Source organism: Chrysemys picta, chromosome 7 (genome assembly GCF_011386835.1).
Source record: "Chrysemys picta bellii isolate R12L10 chromosome 7, ASM1138683v2, whole genome shotgun sequence".
In the NCBI taxonomy this organism is placed as follows: domain Eukaryota; kingdom Metazoa; phylum Chordata; order Testudines; family Emydidae; genus Chrysemys; species Chrysemys picta.
The window spans coordinates 27,170,730-27,198,006 of record NC_088797.1 but is presented as its reverse complement, the minus strand read 5'-3'; the positions used below and the strand labels follow the sequence as shown (position 1 = coordinate 27,198,006).

Sequence of the window (27,277 nt, the reverse complement as noted above, 5' to 3'; positions counted from 1 at the left end):
ATGCTCTTGGCTCTGTGGAGGATTTCTTGGCTCTGTGGAGGATTTCATACTAAATGATGATTTCACTAACAGAATCAGAGTTTCAAATATTTCTTGTAATGTAGCAAATCAAAAGTTGCTTGGACTATTTGTAATCAATCTTCTTGAAAACTAGAAATCCACTTATCAGAGGAAGTGTTCAGCTGTGACCCTAACCTTTCATGAAATGATGTGCTACTCCCCACTATTTACTTACTGTTAAGCTATTGAGACTGTTTTCCTTCTTAGCAATGTAAATGTATCATTGCAGGCTTTAGAAATAATACTGGTCAGAGCATTTCAATGTCTTATGAACTGAAGTAAAGCATAGAATATTGGAAAACCTATTTATTTAAAATATTATGTACAGTGCCACCAAATATATTCACAGAGTGCAGAGAGAGCAGCTGAACAAGGTGTTGCTTTGCGAAACCATCCAGAGTTGTAGCACCATGAGATTTTACCCCCCCACACCCCAAAAGGGGGACATAAAACCCTGTTTCCTGTCCCTAACCATTGTAATCATGGTAGGTTGCTTAGTTGCAGTTTTGATGGGACAGCTGCTGTTTTTTTCAAGATTGCATCAGAGTGGAAGAAATAATCATATTTTATATGAAATTCATTTGAAATTAAATAAATTAGCCAATGCAACAATACAGAAGTTCACAGCTGCAAAGTTCCTGTTAAGACAATGATGGAAGTCTGTGGTTCAGACTGTATCTAGTGCAGTGGTGGGCAACCTGCGGCCCATCAGGGTAATCCGCTGGCAGGCTGCAAGACAGTTTGTTTACATTGACCGTCCGCAGGCCCGGCTTCCCGCAGCTCCCAGTGGCCGGAGTTCACCATTCCCGGCCAACGGGAGCTGCGGGAAGCAGTGGCCAGTACGTCCCTGCAGCCTGCGGGCCGCAGGTTGTCCACCACTGCTCTAGTGGAAGGAGGAAAATCTATTTATAATTGTGGCTGTCACTTAAGTTTTATTGTTCTTCACATATTTTTAACAGTTCAAACTTTCTGTATTAATATTTACCATAAAGCCAATTTGCTTCTAGATCCAATCTACGTTCCCAGTCTCATGCATAGTGAGCATTGTAGAAAAGTTGTATAGACGTGCACAAATTAAACCGGACTTCTTCCCATTAAACACATTCACTAGGGTGCCAGGATACTAAAAACAGCTGGTGTTCTTTCCAACCACAAAATGTCTCCATTTTTGGAATCTACTGCCTTTGGCAGCAAAGATAATATAAGAAGTACTTTTAAGGCAATGAAACTGCTGATGCAAAATACATATTAAATAAACTCCTTAGCTGCCAAGATCCTGCACATAAGTATATACTCCTAGTTTGATGCAAATATTCATAGAGGCTTCCAAAAGTCAGCTAGACATGTGTCGTCATAAAAGATGTGTGGTCTTTTCAATGAGAGCTTAAATAATATCCTTGATGTGCTCCAACTCTTTCTGTATGTTGAAATATATTCATGTATAAGGGGGTTTTATGGGTCACCATACCCCTAAGGGCAGCTGACCATCTACAGGAGCCATTACCTTGTATCCCTCTGCTTTGGTCTTAGTGGATTTCAGTGGTCTGGGTTCTTAGTTATGATGTGGTGGTGCCTCCACCTGACTATTTAAGGTAGTCAGGAACCCTTCTGTACCTCCCTATGTGGTTTCAACCTGTTCCAGTACTTACCCTATGACTAACCTGATATGTCGTACATATACTCTTCTGAACCAACAAACAATGTACACTTTATTTACAAAGGGAAATGTAGAGGACTCCTATAAGGAGAAGGAGATGATGGATTTGGAGTGGGTACACCAGTACCACTATATAACCCCCCAAGTAACACAACTCCCAGGGTGAATTTCCCTGGATTTGTGAATTTAGTTTATTTCACATCAGTGGGCTCCGTAATATGGAGGAACCCACATACCTTGAGGCATTGCAGGCCTGTAGATGCTTGTGTGTGGCGAGGTGATGAAGTTTTAGGGAATATGCTCGTTTAAAGTTGTGCAATCCTCCCTTCTAACGTCTTTGACAGCTGCCTGCTTTGTCCACTGCTTGCAGGAAGAGCAACCCGTTGCAGCTAGCTGGTGGGGGCTTGGAACTAGGGTGCAGCCCCCCCCATCAACTCCCCGCTCCCCTAAGTTCCCTGTGCTGCAGCCGCCCAGCAGGCTACCAATTGCTGGCAGTTCAGCTGTCCCTCCCCCCACTGCCATGTGCTGCTCCTGCCCTCTGCCTTGGAGCTGCTCCCAGAGACTCCTGCTTGCTGAGCAGTGGAGGGGGTGGGAGGCTAATGTCAGGGTGTCTCTCTCCGCCCTGCTCCTGCACCCCGCTTACCTCTTCTCCATATAGAGCAGGGAGTGGACATAGACAGAGCTTGGGGCAGCAGCTGCTTGTCCGAGACCAATACAGGTTTGAATGAGGATTCGAGTGGAAGAGGAAAATTGAGACAGAGGCAGAATGAAATTCAAAACAGGTGGCCATTTATTAATGGGGGATAAATCACAACTTGGGCTGGGGAGGAGCACCTTAACCAACTAACAGTACAAATTCAATTGAAATAGGAACAAGTAACCAACCAAAAATATCACTAGAGCAGTAATATAAAACAGTCTATATACACTTAACAACAAGGAATCAGATAATTTACAACCAACTATTTACTGACAAAGCAGAACAAACATACAAAACTGAGTAAACTGTAACAATTCGTCCTCTATACACTACACATGAGATTTGGTACCAAGTAGTAAAGAAAAAGGGCCTAACAAACAGAATATCTACAAAATTAATATGTACAGGCTACCCCTCTGATACTTGATACCACACTCCAGGTGCAGCTGACCAGCAGTACAGACACCAGGGACATGATGAGATGTAACTCGAGATGACACGACACGAGCTGGCTAAATCTGGAGGAGATCCTGGCTGAAAGGGTGATTAGGCCTTCCAGCTAACACGCGGACACTCCTGCTGATTTAGGCGAGGGACATAGTTTTGTTCGAAGACCCTTGCACGTGCTAGCATCTAATTGGTTCCCCGCTCCTACACCAACCAGGCTCCGAGCTGGTGCCCTCTACGTAAGCAGACACTGCACCCGGCACGCTAAGCTTATGCACATGGCACGCTGGAATTGTAGCACACGGTACCAATGTGACCCACAATTGACCAGGCGGAAGGTTCAAGAATGGTCACATGGCCCCAATGTGTTGCACATGACACCAAGGCGCTGCACACGACACTGATGTGACCTTCTGACCGACAATTGGCCATCCAGACGCCATGACAGAGCATAGGGCTGCGACACTGCTGTCTCAACTTCCTGATCCACTTAAAAAGGCAATGCACTTAAGAGTGGGTCAGCTTACTTAAAGGGGCAGTGTGCATCTCTCTCTCTCCCACACACAAGGTGTGTGTCTGTCTCTGTCTGCTATGCTGTCTCCCTTCCCTCATGTTCGTGCTGCCTTGTGTGAGAGGCTACATTAACAACAATGTGTTAACCCTTGAGGGCTCAGCCAAGTTCTAGTTCATTATTTAGCAGTAAGGCATTTCCTGGAAAATATCCCACCCTCTTCCACCCTCTAACTTCACCACCCCAACAAAGCTTCACAATCATCATAGCTGTGAACAGTATTAAATTGTTTGTTTAAAACCTATACTGTGTGTATATGTATATAATATATAGTCTTTTGTCTGGTGAAAAAAATTTCCCTGGAACCTAACCTCCCCTATTTACATTAATTCTTATGGGGAAATTGGATTCGCTTAACATCGTTTTGCTTAAAGTCACATTTTTCAGGAACATAACTACAACGGTAAGCGAGGAGTTACTGTAACATGTATGAACAGACATCATTGTAAAATTGTAGACTTATGTTACACATTAGTTTGCATTTTCTACATGTAAAGCAGAAGAGAGTTGAAATCATCCACTTTTATTTTAATTGTCTGTAAATCCGTCTTTTTAAAAAGCACTAATCACTCAAAATAGAGATTTTTTTTAGAAATAGTTTCTCACAACAGACTGATAGACTATATCGCATAATACCGGGAGTGACAAGATAAATTGTTGATGTCTTAGAGCTGCATCAGTCAGTTTCCACAAACAATAATTTTCTGGTTTTCTTCACTTGATAGAACTCATTGATCTAACCTTGTTATGACCTGAAAACAATCTCTTCAAGCAATTCATTTAAGAAGACTTTCCAGGAACTCAAAGGTCAATTGTTAAAAAAACACTTTTATCAGAATCGGATATGTTAAACACTGATCATGCAGCCTGAAATAAGCATTTCAGGGAATTGCCTCTCTACGTGCTGACCTATTGATATAATAAGCACCGTAGTTCTTCTAGGCAGTCTTTTTAGACCTGGATTTATCAAAAAATATCACTGAGGAAAGCAGGCAGCTTTTAATGGAATCAGTTTTAATGGAATCAGATTTTTCAGCATACTACTTTTTGGCACAATTGATATATTTTACAATGTTGTGTCACTGCCTACAGTGGACTCTGTTCTTTCGCTTGCTCTGATCAGTGAAAATGAAGTAGTTACTGTGCATGGATAACAAGCTACTTTATGCTCATTTGATCAAAGTGGGTAGAAGAACACAAAATTGGGATTAGTTAATTGTGTAAAATGGCATAAACACCCTTGGGGGATAGTAGCCTAAATTCTGCTTGTTCTATTAACATGGCAGATTTTTTTTTAAAAAAGCAGCATCAAGTTTAAATGAAGCTTTTCAAAACTAGTTAGAGTTTAATTAATAGACTCCTTTTGAAAAGTCTATTAGAACAAAATTGCACAATGGTAAGTCTTTAGTATGTACTGCTGAAATGGCAATGTTATAGAAAATCTGAAATTCATAGTGCACCTAGAAGTTAACTGAGAAATCTTCTATTTCCCCTGATCTTCATGATATTAATTCCATGGGCAAGTTTTAGTTACAAAACTTGTTAGACAGTAATTAATGGCATTGGCTCAAATATTTAGTTGATTCCAGGAGAGTACTACAGCTGCTTCTTTATTGATCCTGTTCATGAAAGTTTCTCCCAAGGGTATTGATCAAAAAGATTATATAGTTCACAAAAGGTCCCATCTAAATAGGTCATTACAGACATGTAGTCAGGCTTAAGTGAGTATAGACCATTGTTTTCTGAAAATTTTAGTATGGCAAAAAAGAACCCTTCTTGCTATATATTTCCTGAGCTTGTGCTTATTGTCCATCACTGGAATTTACTCTCGGTCTTGAAGAGCTACCTGAATTCAAGTATTATCAACTTTTTGTTGTTGTTGCACTTTCTCTGGAGTCTCAATATGGTGTTAAAAATACTTGTGGCATTCAGTCTTCCCTCGGACTAACTGTGCTAACACCAGTGGAGTTGAGCGGGTGTTACCAAAGGTGGGAAACTTAAAAACAAAACAAAAAAACCTTCTTAGTGTAGATAGGTCTTCAGAGAGTGATGAAAAGGTTACCTTGGGGCACAAAACGATCATACAATCATACTATATATTGTATTGTCCCCCAACTTGCTTTTCTTTCAGGCATCCATTACTCTTTTTGCAAGAATGTTGACATTAGAAATGGAAAATTATTTTTATATGATTGCAAACAAAAATAAATGCTACAAAAAAAATCTGCAGATATTGGTTTGAATGTTTACTTTAATTCACTTCAGCTGCGTTTACTTCCTTTTCATGTTTCTTTAGTATGAACACTTGTGCAGTTCACCTTTCCTAGCATGAATGGTCACAGAAAATGATATTTTGGGCTCATAAACTCAAATGTCTCAGAAACCAAATTCCAAGAAACTTGATTGTAAAGTGTTATTTAATTGTTTTCATTCCCTAAATCAGTCAATTTCATGTCACTTTTATGTGACTAGCAAAACTGATTAAAATTTTTCTATTTGGGATTTTGAATTTTGACCTAATTATAGAATAAGAGAAAAATCACCAAAAATAAAATAAATAAAAAAATGAATAAAATAAATAGGATTAAGTTGAATAAATTCAAGGAAACCTTGTTTTGTTTGCAGCATTCCATAAGCAGAAATAGGCAAACACTTGTCAAATATTTTTGTAACAAATTAACTGTTTACTCACCTTTAGTATAAAATAAGATCAAACTTATTTGCAACTGGGACAAGTTACAATATATACATTGCGACAGAGAGTCCTGTGGCACCTTATAGACTAACAGTGAATACCCACTTCATCAGACGCATGTGGTGGAGATTTCCAGAGGCAGATATAAATATGCAGGCAAGAATCAGTCTAGAGATAACGAGGTTAGTTCAATCAGGGAGGATTAGGCCCTCTTCTAGAAGTTGAGGTGTGAACACCAAGGGAGGAGAAACTGCTTTTGTAATTGGCTAGCCATTCGGTCTTTGTTTAATCCTGAGCTAATCCTGGGGTCAAATTTGCAAATGAACTGAAGTTCAGCAGTTTCTCTTTGGAGTCTGGTCCTGAAGTTTTTTTGCTGCAGGATGGCTACCTTTAACTCTGCTATTGTGTGTCCAGGGCGGTTGAAGTGTTCTCCTACAGGTTTTTGTATATTGCCATTCCTAATATCTGACTTGTGTCCATTTATCCTTTTATGTAGGGATTGTCCAGTTTGGCCGATGTACATAGCAGAGGGGCATTGCTGGCGCATGATGGCGTATATTACATTGGTGGACGTGCAGGTGAATGAACCGGTGAAGTTGTGGCTCATCTGGTTAGGTCCTGTGATGGTGTTGCTGGTGTAAATATGTGGGCAGAGTTGGCATCGAGGTTTGTTGCATGGATTGGTTCCTGAGTTAGAGTTACTATGGTGCGGTGTGCGGTTGCTGGTGAGAATATGCTTAAGGTTGGCAGGTTGTCTGTGGGCGAGGACTGGCTTGCCTCCCAAGGTCGGTGAAAGCAAGGGATCGTTGTCCAGGATGGGTTGTAGATCACTGATGTTGCGTTGGAGAGGTTTTAGCTGAGGACTGTAGGTGATGTCCAGTGGAGTTCTGTTGGTTTCTTTCTTGGGCTTGTCTTGCAGCAGGAGGCTTCTGGGTACATGTCTGGCTCTGTTAATTTGTTTCCTTATTTCCTCATATGGGTATCGTAGTCTCTGCCAGCCTGATCCAGATAAAAGAGGGCTTCTCTGGTGCTGCCCAGGGTATAAGTACCTGCCACTCTCTTGGTCAGCAGGCAGGGTAGTGCTCTCTGCCCTCCCCCCAGCTCTTTCCTGCTCCCTGTAAACTTTCCCCCTGTACTATGACTGTAGGGTGGAATCCTTAAAAGGGCAACAGCCTTTTGCTTCTGGCCAGGATGCCATGTTGAGCTGTGGTGAGTGCATTGTCTTTAAGAAGATACTCTATCTCAGAGGATTGTATCATCTTATGATGCAGTAACTGGGAAGTGCAATACTGAAAATATGTAAACATCTGGTTAGGTCCTTGATTCAGCAAAGCACTTAAATATATGCTTAAGTCAGAGGGACTTAAGCACTCACTTAAGAGCTTTTTGAATCAGGGCTGCAAGAAGCATGTGCCATGTCTATTGTACATTTATGGCTTGGTGGTCAAAATTGAAAATATCAAATTTGAGCTGCAATGCCTCGCTTTTAGTCACATGACAGTACTTCTATTTCCTGACCAGTGAGCATAACTCTTACAATGAGATTTCCTGGAGGCATTTGCTTCCTGTGAGTGGGCATGTGAATGTCAAATAGGACTATTCATATGAGTAAAGTTGTGCACATGCTTAAGTGTTTGCAGGATCAGGGCATTAATTTGCTAATTTTGAAAAGTCTTAACTTTTACTGGCAGTGCCTGAGCTTAAGAATGGTACATGGAGCGTGTAGAGTGTAGAGATTTAAAAAAAAATACCTAATTTGTAGTGGAACATAACCACAAGCCAAATGATATTGCCTTTCTTCACTTTGAATGTGAGCTCCTCAGATCAGGGATTTTGGTGCATATATGTCTCTATAATATGGTCTAGCATTAAAAATAATACATTCAACAGTAAGCATTCATATATTTCTCATATATAAACTCATTTCTCATTAGTGTTTATTTTTTAAAGTGTCCCACCATGATGCTCGCATGTCTTTGATAAGTAGTTGTGTATCTTATTACTGTAACTCCTATGCATCCTCCTAGTATCTTAAATGAACTTTGATGGTAAACTCTTCAGAGCGGGAACCTCACATTACTTATCTGTTCGTGGAGGCACCTAATAATAATAATAATAATAACTAATTAATAATATGCTTGCTTCTGTTCCTGATGAAGCTATGGAATGGAATAAAATAATGCTATAGAATAATTAAATATAATTAATAATATGAAAAGGATATAATTCATGATATTAAATTTGATGGGTTCATCCCTAATTACATACTATCGTATTCCTCTTGCCATAATGGGAGTTTTGCCAATTACTTCGTTCATAAGCAGCAAGAGAAAACCCTTAAAGAGAGGGAGTCAGTTTACAAAACTATAGCCTGATTATGAAAACCTTTATGGCTGAGTGTATTGACTATAATGGGATTATTCATGGTGGGAGGGGAATACACTACCATCTTCAGGACTGAGTCCAAAGAAAATACAGTTGTTTTATTATTATTGTAAACACCGATACTGAAATAAAATTCAAAATGTTGACATGCAGAAAAGAACAAAAGGAGGCCGCAAATGAATGGCTGACTTGCTTTTGGGATGTATTTGTCTCTCCATACCTGTCTAATTCATATTCATGCTACCAAGAGTTACTTGTGCATAAACGTGCATTGAAAAGAGAAGAGACCACAAAGTAGGATTCGTCCTCATTTGTTCCTGTGGAAGGGCACTTTGCTGTTTAGGGATAGCCGTATGCATGTATATAAAGTTAAGCACATGCTTACATGGTTTTCTGAATCAGGGCCTAAGAAGAGCTAGATTATTCAAATTCTGTTTAATTTTAGTTGAAGGAGGCTAGCTCTGGGGACCTAAAACTAGAGTGGACTAGGGACATATCACTAGTTTAAAATAATGTCTTTTTGTTTATACTATTTGCTGTTATGTATGTTTGAGCAGTTTTGGTTCCTTTCTCCACAGTGGAAGGGATGGATACATTTTATTCTATTTTTCACCATTGGCGTTCTGGATCTAACAGATCCATCTCAGTAAAAGTGTTTTTGCATTAACTAGCTCTCCAGTACCCAACTGAATACCAAGGAAATGTACAAAAGCCAGAAAAAATGGAGTATGCATCGAGTTACAAGTTCTCAGAATTTCAAGTAACTTCCTTTTACAATTCTACTTTCTTGTAGAAATACAAAGAATACGAGAAGGATGTTTCAATAGAAGAAATTGATGGCCTTCAGCTTGTGAAAAAGCTAGCAAAAAGTATGGAAGAAATGTTTCATAAAAAGTCTGAAGCTGTACGGGTAAGTAGCAGATCATTTTGATTTAATATTTTGTGCAGTTGTACAAAATGTGTCAGTAGCTTAGAATGTTGCATCCATGGTAATTGAAGGTGATGGTGTAAAAAGTAGAAGTGTTTTTAAGGTCCAGCTCTCAGAAGTAGATGAAAGTTGATTATACCATCAGTAAGATAAATTTGGCAGTGCATTTACCTATGATAATCATGTAAAAGCTTTGCATATGTGGCAAGCTTTGAAGTACCAGTTTATTACAAATATTCTTAGTGTAATATTTGCTGATAAAAATAATGGTATACATATATCTGTATATCAACAAAACCAAACGAAAGCAGAATTAATTGCAGTACCCTGTAGAACTATAAAAATAATATTTGAAGGGATCTGCCTAGTCTAATCTCCCTTGATTGAACAATCTGATTCCCCTTCCCCCCCATATGTGGTAAATGTGTAACAAAGGGTGGCAAGTGTGTCTACTGTACATCATTTTCTGCTTGTCTCAGATTGCTGAAACTCCTTTCCACAGCAATGTTTATAAAGGGTGGAGTGGCAGTTTGTGTTTTCAGTCATATATGCTGATTTTAGTGACAAAAATAAATGTTTTTACCACTTTTGATTCCCGTTAGCTTTGCACAACGCACACAGCTGAGAGAGTGAGCTGTATTCTGTTTCTTCTTGGGTATCATCAACAATTGTTCATTAACTTCCATTCGTTTATACATGTGCAAAATGCCACCCACCTGCTTACATGGGTAGGGGAAATCGATGGGGCCCGTGGTGAAAGAGGGTCATTTCTAGAGGCAAGGGACGGAGACCCTCAGCAAGGGACAAAAGGTAGCTGCTCCTCTGGGAGTCTGTGGCATTCATTGGCTGGCTGGGGGAGAGGGATCCCGATTGGCCAGTCTTTCCCAGCTCCCAGGATTTAGCCCGGTGCACGGGCCATGTGGAACCTCTTTTGGCTCTGTTCCAGCAGGGTTACTCACCAGCTTGCAGCAGCAATTCTCGTCCTCCTCCCCAGGATGTAAAAGAAGATGGGTGAAAGTGAATAGACAGGTCACCAAGATATTCCTGGACATAGGGGATTCAGTGATACAGCACAGGAACATCTGTTACAATTGGCCAGAAGTTTTCCAAGTTGATTGTGTACATTTGTTAAATGGAGGTGCTGACATGGGGTACACTCAGCGGTTCTCAAACTGTGGGTCAGGACCCCAAAGTGGGTCAGGACCCCATTTTAATGGGGTTACCAGGGCTAGCGTGAGACTTGCTGGGGCCCAGGGCTGAAGCTGAAGCCTGAGGGCGGCGGGGCTCAAGTTCTGCCTTCCCGCCTGAGGTCATGTAGTAATTTTTGTTGTCAGAAGGGGGTCGTGGTGCAATGAGGTTTGAGAACGGTTATAAGGGTATGTATTGGGCAGGAATTGATACCAGGAGGTGTGCGGTGTGGTTGTGTGTGTGTGTGTGTGTGTGTGGGGGGGGGGGGGGGGTGACAAAGATAGTCACTGGTTCCCCCTGTGGTTAGTTTCCTGTGCAGTTAAGGGAGGTAAAAGAACTGGAATTTTGGTGATGGGCCTTGGACTCATGTGATAGGGTGAGACCTTATGGCCCTCTTGGGCTGAGGTCCTTGCCCTGCTGCACCCTCTGTCTCCTTCAGGGACAGAGGGTGCTAGGACTCAGAGAGAGCTGAGTCATGCGGGTAAGCTGAGGAGACTCTACCCCACATTACGGGTAAGGTGCCCAGCACTGGAACCAATTAAATGGCTAGTATAGGAGAGTATCGGTGGTGGGTGGGTAGCTCCCCTACCTTGTGATAAAGTTTAATAAAAGTTGTGGCCTGCCACTAAATTCTATGCATTTTGTCCTCATTTTGCTGCTGTGTCCACATCAATGCACTGAAGGTCCTGCGGTTCCAGAAGTGTCACTGAAAGCAGCAGTTGAAGACACTAGAGTTTCACTGGTGTGACTGAAGGCAAAATTTGACCTGTAGAACTGTTTTTCTTGTGCATGATCAGAAAAAGTAAAGAATTCTGCTAGACTTCCAGATTCAAGGTTGAGTTTTCTGGGTTGACTGTAAAATAAAATGTCTTTTAACCTATAAACTGAGCACACTTGACAGGGAGGCTCTGAGAGATAATATACATGATACCCCACAATGCTATTTTTACTGCCCCTTTTTAGAGCAGAACCTGCACTTGAACATCTTCTGCAGGGAGTTGCACAATATTGACTGTGAAGGGATCAGTTTCCTTATTTCCTAGCAGAAGGAGTACTGCTTTGAGATCAGGAAATGTGGAAAAAAGCATCAAGAGAGCTCCACTAAAGCACTTCAGTGCAGCACTGATATTTGTAGGTAACAGAGAGTCGCAAACTACAGGTAATGAAAGACCATGTCTGTTTACAGGAATAGAGAATCAGTAGGAAAGAGCAGTTGGTGTCTCAGTTACAGCACTGCAGTGCATGCTCTCCTAATTTGAATTTTTGTGGTGTTTAGAAATGTTTTATAGACATGATCTTGATATCTCCTTTTATAGACATAGTCTTGCTATCCAAGAAATAATGTTTTATATGGACCATAATGCATTGCTCTGAGTAACAGTCCGCCAGAATTCTATGAAATTAAAGCATGAATACAGTATGGTGAGAAGAGGCTTTGGTGCAATAAAAGGTGGCTAGAACCCAGAGTTCCTGATACACATATGTCTTTTTCTCCTTAATCTTTAAGAAAAATAGTTTGCAAAACCAAATTTGGAAGGATTTTTATTATTATTGAAAATCTGCTTAGCTCTGATTGCAAGATAATAGCTTTACTGGAAACAGTTACATAACATGTAGCCATCTTGGATATTTTGAGGTGACAGTTAGAGGGATGAATAAGATGCTTATTCCTGCTGAGGCTTAGTGAGTGAGTGCTATGTTTTTGAAGTTATAATAATACATTTATAATGTGAAGGATGGCAGTTTGCCAGTTGCACTTCTTGAAAAGCTCTGAAATCCTGTAGTACAATGCTAGTTCTACACAACTTGTATCTTGTGCAGCAAATCTACAGTTAGCTCATCTATGCATCCACTTGAGACAAGAAGCATGCTGCATTCAACTGATCCTGGAATAATGTTTTTTTAATGTAAATATTGCAGGATTCTGGTATTTATTTAGATTAATAAGAAACCGGTACAAGAAGAACCTATGCCAAAGATCAGTGCTCATTCCAAAACCTAAATTTCAAAATTGCAACCAAAACATTAACTTCTAGAGAGCTCAGACACTCATAATCCAGTAAGCCCCAATATAATGGAAACACTGCAGAATTCCCCCCATCCGACATAATTGGGGCATCCATCAACATGGTTCAAAATCCAAATATTCATACAATGTTGCTGCTCTAATGGTACCACAATTTGATACAGTCCTAATTACTAATTGAATTAACTGCAAGTAGTCAGCTCTGCCAGAAATCTACATTTTGATTGAAATAGTATTTCAAGTGACTGGCACATAATAATTATTTCAAACAGCATATTTTCAGCATTTGGCAGAAATAGTGATCGGAGGCAGTCATCATTCAGAAAATCCTAGTAATGTAGACTGTTTAATCTGTGTGAAATAGGTCCTGATAAAACTTGAAAATACAGAAATAGAGTAATTTAAAGTCCTTCAGATATTTTTTAAACACATCAACTTGTTCTCAGCTACTAATCAGTGTTGAACATTTTTCCTCCTTTTATATTCTGGCTTGATTTTATCTTTCTTTCTCATCACTTTTCATAGTGATTAGTTGATTCAGTGTGATTTTTATCATATTCATCACTACTTGAATTACTCTTCAGTATGCAATTATCCTATCACAGAAAGTCCTATTTTCATGCTGTCAGATGTGTAAAGTAAATGGGAAACTAAAAGTGCTAAACCTTTTGTCATCTACTTGGTGAGGTATGTTTTTCTAGATAACTTTCTTTATTATGCTGAAAATTTACAAATAATTCTAGATCTAGTTAACATTAATGTATGGTTGCTGTAATTAAGGATGTTCTCATTAACTAATATATCCCGAATGATTAATGCAATAGTTGGTAGTTGGGTTAAGATTTAGTAATTTTGTTGTAAAAATTGTTATGCAATGCTTAAGTTGAAGTGAAACTAAGTGGGACTGATACAATGCTGCTCATTTTTAATTGTCTTTATAATTAGGGTGACCAGGTAGCAAGTGTAAAAAATAAGGACGGGGGTGGGGGGTAATAGGTTCCTATATAAGGAAAAGCCCCCCAAATCAGGACTGTCCCTATAAAATTAGGACATCTGGTCACCCTATTTATAATAGTGAAGAACATGTTCTAGTGCAGTGGTTCTCAGCCTTTCCAGACTGCTGTATCCCTTTCAGGAGTCTGATTTGTCTTGCATACCCCCAAGTTTCACTTCACTTAAAAGCTACTTGCTTACAAAATCAGACATCAAAATACAAAAGTGTCACAGCACACTATTACTGAAAAATGGCGTCCTTTCTCATTTTTACCGTATGATTATAAAATAAATCAATTGGAATATAAATACTGTACTTACATTTCAGTGTATAGTATATAAAGCAGTATAAACAAGTCCTTGTCTGTATGAAATTTTAGTTTGTACTGTAAAAAATAAGGACGGTGGGTGGGGGGGTAATAGGTTCATCTATATGAAAAAGCCCCCAAAATCAGTAGTGACTTCAGTAGTGCTTTTTCTATAGCCTGTTGTAAAACTAGGCAAATATCTAGATGAGTTGACATACCCCCGGAAGACCTCTGCGTATCCCCAGGGGCACAGGAACCCCTGGTTGAGAACCCACTGTTCTAGTGTATCTCAAAGTCATCTACAGTCAGGCTGGGAAAAATCTTACTGCTTAAACAAATGGGACAAATATATTGGGCAATTAAATAAAGGTTTAGTTTTCCAGTCAAGCCAGTGTAGGTTGTGTATTATCTTCTAGAGTCTTGCAAATTTTACTCCTCGGGGAATTCTGTGCCAAAAAAATAAAAATTATGCGCACGATATTTTAAAATTATGCATATTATATTTGTTAAAATAACATATTATCACACTAGTTTCAATTATTTTGGTAATTCATTTCAAAATACCTATAAGCAACTATGTCTGTAACAATACAGACACAAAAATATTCCTCTAGGAGTAGAGACTTAAAGAAATCCTTACGACAGCCCAGTTCCTGTTTCTATGCCCTCTCCCCTCCCAAGAGCCCATCAGGACAACCATACACCCGCACCCGCTACCCATCCTGAGCCCAGCTGTGGGGTGTCCCCACAGCCCAGACACTTGCACTCTGTACCCCTCAGAGCCCAGGGATCCAGAGGGAGAAAAGAGCCTGATGCTGAGTCCAAGGCTTGTATGGAGTTTCCTGCACGCTGCCTCCTTCCTTCTGGGCATGCCGGGAACTGCAGCTGTTGGGAACCCTCCAGCTCCCTCCTCTCCCCCAGGGCATGTCTTCTATTTTCAAGCTCGGCTCTGCTGGGTTCAGTGCTCCCTAATGGCAGCCAGCACCTATGTAGTCCATTTCTGTGGGGGGAGATAATTCTGCATATAACATTAAATTCTGCACAAATTCTGCATTGTCCAGTGGCACAGAATTCCCCCAGGAGTAAAATTTAGCAGTAGCTGCAGGACACAGTTTAATTCAATTGTAAGAGAGGGAATATGGGTAGCAAGCTGTAAACTGGCAGCAATGCAAAGGGAAACAGAAAATACTTCAGCCCTACGCCCCTTTGATGGTCAAACTCAGAGCAGCTGACCACGTCTAACGAGCCCACTTCCTCGCAGGAGTCCCACTCTTGCAATGTTAGGTTGCCTTTAGGCGATCTTGTATTGATTTATCAAGTTATGGTAAAATTGCAGCCAGTTAGCCAAATTTAATATTTGTCAGAAGTCCCCAAACTGTGGGGCGTGTCCACGTAGGGGGTCATGGAGGAACATTTGGAGGGGTGCGTCTGGGGCCTGGGCCAGCCCGCACAGGGGGCGGGAAGGGAGCGCCACCTAGCTGCCAGCCCCGCAGCTGAGGCTCTGTCCCCGGCCCTGCCCCCAGCTGTGGCCCCAGACTTAGCCCTCTCCTGGAGTTGTGACCAGCACATTCCTGCAGCCCGCGCCGGTTTCCACAGCTCCCATTGGCTGGGAATGGTGAACTGCAGCCACTGGGAGCTGCGGGCAGCCAGGCCTGCGGGCAGTCAATGTAAACAAACTGTCTTGTGGCCTGCCAAGGGTTTACCCTGATGGGCCGCAGGTTGTCCACCACTATTATGGGTAGTAGAAAATAAACAAACAAACAAACCAAAGAGGATACAGAGAGTTTGTGAAGGGTAGTATATAAAGTGCCGTAAAGTCAACTTTATTATTGGGGAACATTCCATCAGCTTTTACTAAAACTTGGGATACATCATTAAAGTTCCACTGAAAGTAAACAGAATCCTATCAAAATGATTCTTGCTTTACATTTATAAGATGAGAAATCAAATATTGAGGAATGTTTTGCTTTAAAATAAATATCCTTGACTAGAAGAAAATGTGTTAAATAAAACAATTTTTATTAAGTTTTTTTCCTCGTATAGCTACGTAGTGTTCATTGCAGAACAGATTCCCATTATAGTTGTACTGTGAAAAGTAATTGCTGTTGTACAGTAATTCAATTTTTGTGCATTCACGCATCAGTAAACCAGTGGGGTTTATCTAGAGAAACCTGGGACTTTAAAGCTTTCTATCACAAAATTTCACATGCATAGACACATTTTTCCAAGGAGCAAAATATCAGCATTTGCATTTAATAAACATTTACAATAGAGTATGGATTTTTCCACAGATGATTTTTACATCAATCTTTGAAACTGCTAAGAGATACTATTAGGATGATTTTGTTTTTATACCACATAGCATATGAGGGGTGTGTGTGTGTGCATATGAATATAATATACAAATATTGACTAGCTCCAAAGAAAATAACAGTAAAATAGTGCCCAAGTTATAACTGGTTATTAAAAACAGGGATTAGAATATCTTGGTGATGAATGTAGAATGAACATGGATGGACGAATAGACAGACAGACTGTGGTAAATAGCCCAAAGCTTAGGGCAATAGTTCATAACTGAAGGAACTATTTTTACCCATAGGCTATATTTTACAGTGTGCGCCCTGAGCCAATTTGTTTGATAAAGCTCAGGAAATAATTCACACTGAATAATTTATTCAGTGAATGTAGCCTTTATTTACAAATTGTCCCCAAGCAGCTTACAATTTTCTTGAATGTATTTAGTACTTGAATAATTTTTGGTCTGTAAATTGTTGGCAAGCAACCCAGTTAAAGGTTGGAGATGAGAGCAGATGGGAGCCTGTTGTGAAACAGATTTGGGGAGTGTGGGGAGGAAGCTGTAAGGAAGAGAGTATATTTTGGAGGTCCTGCAAAATTGTAGGGGAGATGGAAAAATGAAAGGGAAGAATAGCATGGTGATAGAGGGACAGAATATGTGAGAATAGTAGGAGAGAAAAGCATGTGATAAACGGGAAAAAAAAGAAAACTGTTTTAAAAAAAATAGAATAAAACCCTCACCATACAACTTTGTTAGTGAATTTAACTTAATTCATTTAGATGGTATTTTATTATTTCCATGACAGATGTTATATATCTCTTTAAGTTTGACTGAAACATGTTTGGTCTTAAAATAGCTGTCAATTTACTTTTGGTTTTGTAGATACATGACTGGAATTATTTGTATTGTCTACATTTTTATTTGTAATTCTACTTGGTGTTTTTCATTTGTTTTGTTTTTGTCCTTTTCTTTCTCCGGGCAATTTAGATATCTCTTCAAAGTGGATGTTGTGTGACTGTAATTTTGAAGTATGATTGGGTTTTTTCCCTTGCTGCTACATGAACTTGTTATAGACACCTAATTGAGTGCCAGTTCAGTTTCCTGAGTCTAGCAGTGAGTTTTTGATCACATATATCCCATTGAGGAGTGCTGTATCAATCCTCTTAAGTGCTACAACAGCATTCAAATTGGCTAGGCTTGGTGATTTGCCTTGAATTCTACACTCCCTGAATGCTGCTAAATCATCTCTGCCTAGGATTACTTTTGTCCCCTGGCTCTCAATGGTAGTTTTTAAACGAGCAAATCAAATGTCTTTGAAATGTACCAGATTGCCCAAAAGAACATGTTTAAAAATAATATACAAGAGCTTTAACCTCCTCTCTGCAAATGGTTCTGTTTTCTACACTGTCGGTATAGATGCTCTTCATTTTGAAATAACAATGCTGGCCGTTGTGTATGATGGATTTTTCCAGGTCTAATCAGGGCCACCTTCTTTTTTTATTGTGATGCTACTCTGAAAAGTGGCTGTGTAAAAATGTCTGCTGTTTCTTAAAGATGTTAGGATCATATTTGCTCAGTAAGTAAATGGAAAAGTTGGTTTATGTAACTTGGAGCCCCTCAAGGCTCTGAAAGTCAAACTGAGTTCTTTCCTGCTGACGCACAGACTATTAATAGAAAAGGATCTATGGGTAAGGCTAAGATTTTGTCCCGGATATTTTTAGTAAAAGTCACGGACAGGTCACGGGCAATAATGAAAAATTCACGGAAGCCCGTGACCTGTCCCTGACTTTTACTAAAAATATCCATGACAAAATGGGGAGCCTGGGCAGCTGCGCCAGGGCTGGGAGCTCCAGGTGCCCCCTCCACTGGCGGCTCTGAGCTGCGGGGGTCCCCCCTGCCTCCCGCAGGGGCCCCGAGCTGTGGGGATTCCCCCTGCCGCCAGCAGCTGCCAGGAGCTCCCCTGCTGCCCAGGGCAGCTGGCAGTGGCAGAGGATCTCCCCTGTTGTCCGGAGCGGTGGGGGGTCTGCCTGCCATACACAGCAATTAGGAACTGCAGGGGGCTCCTCTCACCTGGGCCAGCGTGGGTACCCCACAGCTCCCTGCCAGTGCTGGCTGAAGTCACGGAGGTCTTTGGAAGTTATGGATTCCGTGACCTATGTGACTAAATCGCAGCCTTATCTATGGGTAAATTGCTCAGATGTATATGAAGGCAGAACTTATTCCCCTTACTTATGTCTGTGAATCCCCATTGTCTTTGGTAGGCTTACACAAGGGTAGCCAAGGGCAGAATTTACCGCATTGTAAATCTTGTTAAAAATTTTGTTGATGTGATACCAACTCCTTTCTCAACAGAAGTCTTGGCTTTATGTGGCGAGTAGGACTAAAAAGTAATAAAAATATTTCTACTTGCTGAAGCAGATATGACTGAATATGTAAGGAGTAGATCTGTTGAGTAAAAAGGTGCCATTTTAACATAGTTAGTTTTCTTACCAAAACCAAATTGAAGGCTTTAGCACTATGGTGGTTGTGTTTTTTGGAATGTTCAGTATCACATCAATCCATTCTGAACATGAGGTGCACTACGCATTCATAATCTTGGGAAGCAGTTAAAAAGCTTGATTTGTATACATACTTCATATTATCATATTGAATATGTATTTGACTTATATGGGTAGGAGCATTTGGAGGTGGAAGTGAGTCTACCAGTCACGCCTCTTATATGTAGGATGGGACAGCTAGCCAGCTGTCTACCTCCTAGAAATACTGAAGGGGAGTGTGATGTAAGAACACCAGTCCTTCCTCCTTGGTAACAAGGGAGTGTGTGGGGGAGGGTCTGGTTTATCCCAACAGGCAGTCAGCCCTCTCCAGTGCAGACAGAGTTAAATATAAAATAATCAATTTAATATTGCATCCATTTAATTTTTTATCAGATGAGTGTGTATACATTATATGCATTTGAGTCCCTTTCAGCTGGGACCTCTTAAAACTTAATTATTTTGTACAAATGAGATCTTTTAAAATTTGTATTGTGGGGGAAGTGAGGAAGATTAAGCTCATGTCCAAAATGAAATGTCCCTTCTAATCACGTTTTCCATACCCAGTGTGTATTTTATTACACCGTATTTTTTTATTCTGTTTAAAATGATTTCCTGTCTCTTTGGTCAAGGCTGGATTGGAAACAGCATCCTTGAGAAGAAAAGCAAATGATCATTCATGCTTTGTATCTGTCTAAAATTACAATACAGAAAGAATGCCCTGAACCTGAAAATTAATTACACCTTACCAAACTCACTATGTCCATGTGTATAATAAACACACGATCAATGCATTAATTATATGCCCTGATTCAGGTAATTTGCACTTCCAGAATTAGAACAGGGGAATGTGAACATCAGCATGCATTATATAAGATAGTGTTGCATTTGGATCATTAGCAAAGATAAAATGGTACAATGCAACATGTGCTATTTTGATATTTTTTAAATATTTAAGACAGTATTTTTAATAATCAGACTAGATGAATAAATAATGCTATTAAATTAATACAACTGCTGGAGGAAAGAATTGTAAATGGGTTGGAGGTGGAAGGAAATTATGGTGTATCAACCTAATGTCACTATAAATAGTTCCAAATGACAGAATAAATACATAATGAATAAAAGAGAGACGACTATAATTGTATTAATTAATGCCAACAAATTAAAGGTTTTCAGCAATATTTTTGTATGCACATTTAGTATTTTAACTCTAATTGTTCCTAGTTGGTTTGATATTGGATTTTTATTCACAATTTGCCCAATCTCCCATATAGAAGTGACAAATCTCTGTTCTGAAAAGAGTTTAGACCTTTATTTACATTTGGCAAATTAGGACATATTGGGAAAATGAAAAGGTGGTTAGTAATTTACTGATGATTTATGGTGCATTCAGCAGCGTACTGCACAACCCTTGATAACCATATCTTAAACAGTATTTAAAAACACGGCAAATATTTTTCTTGTTTACTGCTACCGGGCTGCTTAACGCTTTTGCAAATATGGAAAAATAAAAGCCTTGTTCATATAAAGTGCCAGACAGTGCCTTCAGTTGCAATTGTTTCTTAATTTACTTGGGACCCATTTTTCTTTGATGTTTGGATTTGCAGTTCATTTAGCTCCCCACCAATTACATGCATGTGTAGACAGACGTTTTTGAGTTATACATAAGAAGTGAACTCCGAGATGGAAAGGAATCAGTTGAAAAGGGATACTTTCACCTCTTGAACTACTGTTGTAATTGTAACCTCCACAACAATAGAAATTAGGGGATTTATAAGTTACTACAGTTCCAAGAAAATAATAGTTGGCATGTCAGTGCAGTCATCTCTTAATGATTCACAAACGTTAACAAATTTATTGTGATACCCTAGAGAGAAGTTTTGTCTGCCAACCCAAAATGTTTGCAAATCATGAGTCAGGACCACAAAATCAAGAGCCTTTCCCGAAGCTGTGCTGCCTCCTAGAAGGTGCTTTCTGAAATAATAAATTTGGGTTTCTCTTTATGTGACCTCGTTCTGAGCCTTTAGGGTGCATGTGGTTCATGTTTTCAAGTTTTTCTCTGTAACCTTCAGGGCCAGAAACGTACCTTTTTAAAAGAAATTCAAAGGAGATTTTCACATAATCACCTAATTCTAGGATCTGAGACTTTAAGAAAAATATCAAATATTGCAAGAGTCATGACAGAATTGTGAGAGTTGGCACTAATGGCCTGTCCTCTGTCTCAGAAGCTAATAGTTACATTGGAGCCTGTCTGTGTCTGTCTGAAAGAGAGAATCCCTGTTCCCTAGCATTCTGTATCTGCTCCCATTTACATTACTCGCTCTCTAGAGGAGATAGGTTTGTCTGAACCTTTGCTTGGCCACCCTGAAACCTCACTCTGGGCCAGATTTGTGACATTTAGTCACTGACACACAGTGAGGCTGCTGCCAATTACCATTATACAGGGATGTGGTGGTGCCGCCTGCTCCGTGTGTGTGTGCTTTGAGAGCGGGATGGGCAGGTAGAGCCGAGGATCTGCTTCCTCCATGCACCCACTGGAATGGATGTGAACTCCCTGGAGCACAGGTGTGCTGCTATTCTGCCTAGCCTTTGCTGAGGGAGCATGTACCCTTCCCCTTTGTCCTTTCTGTACATCAAGGACTGTCTGTCTCTCTTTGCATATACAGTCTGAGCCTCATCTGTCAAGCCTTACTCATATGAGAGATCCTTACTCATACTAGTAGCACCATTAAAGTTGAGAAACTTTGTATGATACACCTTCCTGAGTGACAGCTGGGTAACCTTAAGAGTATTGTTAGATCTTTGTCTAATTCAAGTGTCTCAGGGAGCCCAATTATCGTGGATCACAAAAGGCTGTTCTCTGGACAGGTAATATAAATAGTCGATCTGTCTTTTCACACTCAGACTCAGTGAATTTCAATTGTTTGATTTTTTCATAAGATAGAAAGAAAAATAATACAAACTGCAGGAAGGTCGTTCACATGCATCATAGTCATTTTATCCATAATAGTTAAGAATTCATTCATCCTAAGCACTTTGAATCAGTAGAACTTTGCAAAATAACCTTTCCCCTTCACAGTGATATGACTCTTTGCAATTCCAAAGCACTAACCTGTAATAGTGAAAATCTAATAAGTATGTATTTTTTCAATGTTGGAAACTGGATATTATTTCCTATTGACAGTGTTAGGAAATTTGGGGTATGTACTTATCTGGATTTTCTGAGTTATGTACATAATCCCTTATATTCAGTATCAAGATAGCACTATATTCTAAACTACACATTTTCATTGCTGCGGGTATGTTATTCTCATTAATGCTATATCCACCTAAAACATAAACACCTGAATAACAGCCAGTATTTTGATTATCCCAAATTAAAAAAAAAAAAGTCTAACCATTGTTAAGGAAGTTTTTGAATTTCTCTAGCATGTTCAAATATAGAAAAAAATTCACATAAGTAGGAGGGAAGAGAGAGCAGAGACTTGGAAGAGGAAAACTAAAAGCTTTTGCAGTTAGAAATGATTATTCAGGATTCATCTCCAATACTATAAAAGATGTGAAAAATGCTTAAAGCTGCTGCATTAAAATATAGAACACTTATCTCCACAAACCGGCAGAGGAAAAATCAAACTAACCACCTCACAAAATAAGTCATTTATCAAACTTCACTGCAGAAATGTGTAACATTAAGCCTTCATCATCGACAACATAAAAAAGCTCTGCACACAGCAGGAGGGAAAACAATAAAGGAGTGACTTTTAAGAAGAATTAACAAGAAGAAATTAGCCCCATGTATCCTGCTTTTTTATCACAGTTTAGGGTATTAGCATATTTTAATATTTTTCATTAGCATAACTAATGATTTTAACAAAGATGCTCATGTTGCCTGGCTGGTGTTCATTTGTGTGATTTATACTAACTACTTGAAACGTTAGCATTTTTAAAGCGAATATTTAATCCCAGATTTATTATCCACAAAAAGCTTTTGCACAGCTTTCTCCTGAACATTTTTCCAGTTTAGACTTTTATATCCTCTTTTAAATACACATTGTTTAACTCTACATTTGGAATTAATTACAATTATTCCTGATCTTTATAAATATTGGCACTTAAATCAAATGTCAGCAGCATTTCCTGTATATCAAAGATGGATGAAATGGGGGATTGTTTTTGCAAAATCTCAACAGTTGGGTTTTGGTTTAGGAAAAACAAACCAGGATTGACTTGGATGCTGATCCCATTTTATCTGAGCAGTAGTTTGCGCAGTTTGAATAAATGGTTTCAGTGTTTTAAGTTACTATTCATTAGTAGAGAGATGTATGAAAATGAATTTGTTTCACAATGCCTTGAGAACTGGGGTTTTGTTTGCTGGACAAAAATCGGGAATAGTTTGGATCCAGGACTACTAAATTTTAGTCTGAACCCCCAGAGTTCAAAATGGTGAAAGACACCAGAGAAATGGCTGAGATTTGGCTTTGTTCAATTTTAAATTCCGTGGTCGTGGTAATTTCTTCTTTGCATATTTAAATACATCACTTGTATAGACACACAGTAAATTGCGTGTGTTGTCTAATACTGTTTTTGGAATAATAGAACTATTGAAATTTGACACACTATATTTTACATATATATCTCCTCTCCGTGGCTGTGGGGAGTTAGATCTCGCTAGGGAGTGGTCATAGGGAGACTTTGGTGGTGGTTTTTTTAATTAAGTTTTAGCGAGTTAGTGTTGATCATGGGGTAGGGTTATCTGTATGTTATAGTTGGAGACTGTTCATTCTGGAATGTGCATGTATAAAAGTTTATCAAGGGTACCCAAAGTTTGGGATGGGTGCTCCTTGGTTTGCTGTAGTATTAATCAGTATAATAATTGATTACATTCTAGCATAAGGTCTCAGTAGCGTGGCTCATCTGGAAACAAAGGGTCAGGTGACAAATGTTTGATTATAAAACAATTACTAATGACTACAATGAACTAGAAATAGACACAAGTTGCAAAATAGTTTGGGGGTGGTTAAAGCCAGAATTTAGATCAGGCCCAGGTCAGTTTAAAACTGGACCAGTTATTATTTGTTCTTATACAATAGCACTTTGGAGCACTTTTGCATGAAAGGTACTACAATTGTAATTCATTATTAATTGTGTTGTAGACTTTCACTCCATATGTGCACTCAAATTACTAGCATGTGACATGTTGGGTCAGTTGTACTGACCTATACTGCCAGTGTGGCATAACTATAAAAAGTTTATTTGACAACTCATAGAAGGGAAAATAACCCATTTATTGTCTTCACACCCATCCTTCTTTGCTCTATTTCACTGCAGTTTGATTAGATGAGAAGATGTATGCATAATCCAGAATAATTTCAACAATGGCTTTGTTCAACAGCTCTTTATTCTGTCATAATGTCCCCAGCAGTACTGTATATGTACTCTGAATATATACAGTGGTAATCATTACAGTTTCTTCAATTTTCAGTAATAAGATGCTGATATATAACAAGCCATACTTACATTTTTATACACTTATTGATTCCACACAATTTAATTTCCCCTCCAAACAGAAGTCTGTAGATGATTGTTTATCTAATAATATGTAATGTTTATATTTGGGGGTATCTGCCTAATATATTTAGAAATAAACCCACTATAACATGTTTTTAAATGTTTTTCTCCCCTCTCCCCCAAATACAGCTAATTTGTTAAGATTGGGAGGTCATATGGACTCTAGTAATGTGTTTTCATGTGCTCTGTCTAGCTAATCTTTCAAGGCAGCCTCACATAGGAGTTGATGCAGCTCTCCACAGTGACATTGGGTTTGAGATATACATGATTTTGAGTAAATCGTAAGTGCAGGATTATGAAGACTAGCCTAGTGCCACATGAAACAGACTTCTGGGCGACTAAAGCAGATTGAAGTGGAGTTGAACTGCTCCCTCATCCTAGAGAAATAGCAAAAAAGGAAATCTTTTCCAATATTTGTCCCTGCTGAATTTTATCTTTTTTGCATTAACTCTTTCTCATAGCAGAAAAAATCCTCTTTTAAAACTTCTTTTAACAGCCATTAAAAGATGTTACCGCAATAAAATAGTCCAGGTTGTATGCCGTAATGAGACATTGACATATTGAGATTGCTCGTCTTATGGTGTCCTGTCTGGAAAATACACAGAAGGTTCACAGTTTTATACTTAGGTACCTAATTTATGGTGTTCTGTTTTCTCTTTGGTAGTTTATTGGGATTTTTTAGATGACTGCCTACCAGTTTAAGGCAATTGCTAAATTAGGCACCCACATACAGAACTGGCTGCCCTAATGTAGGTGTACAAGTATGTTGTTACATACACAATTTAGTTTGAGTCCTAATGCTGACTATTAAGATACCTCTTTGCTATTAATGTAACCCACCGGTCAGTGCGAGTCACATTTTTGCTGATCCACGGAGGTGGTGAATCACTTACAGCCCCCAGCTACAGAGAGCATTTAAAAGCAGGAGTCTCTCTAGCTTGAGCTCTGGAGGTAGAAACATGAGTCTCTACAGCTTGAGCTAGAGAGCTAACCTCAGTAGTTGGGGGCTGTAACAGACTCACGTTCTTTGTGGATCAGGCACAAACTGGGACCCGTAACACTTACTTCCGCTGGACAGAGGAAGGCTCATCCCAAGCATATGAAGCCATGGCAGTTTGAATCCCAGACAAGCCTCAGCTTTTGAGAGAACCTCCATATTGGCCAACACAGAGACTGAACCAGGGTTCTCTGGGGATAAAAGCATAGGTCTCTGCAGCTTGAGGTAAAGAATCAGGCTCCCCATAGCTGGAGGCTGTAACAGACCCTCACCCTCTGTGGATCAGGCACAGAGTGGGATGTGACACACACCGAGCAATGGGTTACCCTAAAGGAAACTTCCAGTGAGGCATTGTTTCCTCAGTTGTCAACTCTGTTATATCAAGGATGCTTATGAAAATATTCTGTATGCAGTCCATGTGGAGGCTTAATCTCTTAGTTAATATAATATCCTGTCTGCCATCCCCAATGAAGTTTATCTTTATTTTATTTTTTTATGATACTGCGTCATTGGTGGATACTGGGTTGGGCCAGCATGTGGATTACTTGGTGCAAGATGATTAAGGTCTATTAAGGCTTAACAAACAAAAGGAAAAAAAAGATGAATATCTTTATATAACCTCCTCTGAAGCAGAAACTGGGGACTTCAACATTCTGGGCTACCCAGAAGCCTTTCCCGAAGCTGTGCTGCCTCCTAGAAGGTGCTTTCTGAAATGAGTCAGACTGTCTGATCCAGATTGTACTATTCCACCACGTAGCAGGCCATAGGTTCATAAAGAGGAATTTTAAAAAGGTTTTACAGCTCATACATTTCATTAATAGGAATGTTTCAGAGTAGCAGCCGTGTTAGTCTGTATCCGCAAAAATAACAGGAGTCCTTGTGGCACCTTAGAGACTAACACATTTATTTGAGCATAAGCTTTCGTGGGCTACAGCCCACTTCTTCGGATGCATAGAATGGAACACACAGAAAGAAGATATTTATACATACAGAGAACATGAAAAGGTGGAAGTAGCCATGCCAACTGTAAGAGGCCAATCAATTGAGATCAGCAGGAGAAAACTCAATTGATTGGCCTCTTACAGTTGGCATGGCTACTTCCACCTTTTCATGTTCTCTGTATGTATAAATATCTTCTTTCTGTGTGTTCCATTCTATGCATCCGAAGAAGTGGGCTGTAGCCCACGAAAGCTTATGCTCAGATAAATTTGTTAGTCTCTAAGGTGCCACAAGGACTCCTGTTCTCTTATTAATAGAAATGACCATGTCAACAATGTCATATTAAATTGTAACTTTGGGTGTAGAAGAAAAATGGTTTGCCAGGCTAACAAATTTAAACCGAAGCTCTTTTTCTTTGGCTACCCTACTCCCTACTGTATCCATTTGGAGGGAGGGGAACTTTAAAACTTATTAACTTGGTTGCATTTTTGTAGGAAGTTCTAGGAAATGTTTGACGCAACCAAGAGCCTGAATATTTATTTGCCTATGTTACATTGGGAACAGATTATAGATCATGGCTGTAACATGGGTTCCTAACTGTGGGGATTGTGAATATATCCAGGGGAGTCTTTGTGTTTGGCAGTATGATGGGTGAGGTAATCCCCAATTTTTTCCTATTGTAACATTAGGATTACAGTATGGAAAAAGGCTGAGAAGCTCTGCTCTATAGAGAGCATTTTGGTGAACTTTATTTGAGTAATGCATTGCATGTGAAATGTATGCTTGGAATTTGTTTGCATATGTAGAAATATTGCAGAGTTTTAGTAAAATGATAAGTAGACACATGATTTTACCAGCTGTTAAAAAAAATCTAGATGCTTGTATTTTAAATAGTTTTGGAGTATGTAGATTGGATACGCACAAAGAGAGTGTAACTCACTTTTAAACTGAGGCGATTCTTTTACTTTAAGATTTTATTCAT

The 27,277-nt window shown here is 39.4% G+C and overlaps 1 protein-coding gene across 12 annotated transcripts in view; it reads left to right on the top strand.

Moving 5' to 3' along the window:
• Positions 1–27,277, top strand: part of CACNA2D3 (calcium voltage-gated channel auxiliary subunit alpha2delta 3) — a 740,859-nt gene that overhangs the window by 176,851 nt on the left and 536,731 nt on the right. For all 12 annotated transcript variants that reach the window (XR_010589061.1, XR_010589062.1, XR_010589060.1 and 9 more), the window contains exon 3: positions 9,309–9,425. Coding sequence is in view for 9 of the 12 variants with exons in the window: in XM_065551026.1 (XP_065407098.1) it covers positions 9,309–9,425 (117 nt within the window). In the remaining 3 variants the exon portion in view is untranslated. The remainder of the gene's footprint in view (positions 1–9,308; positions 9,426–27,277) is intronic.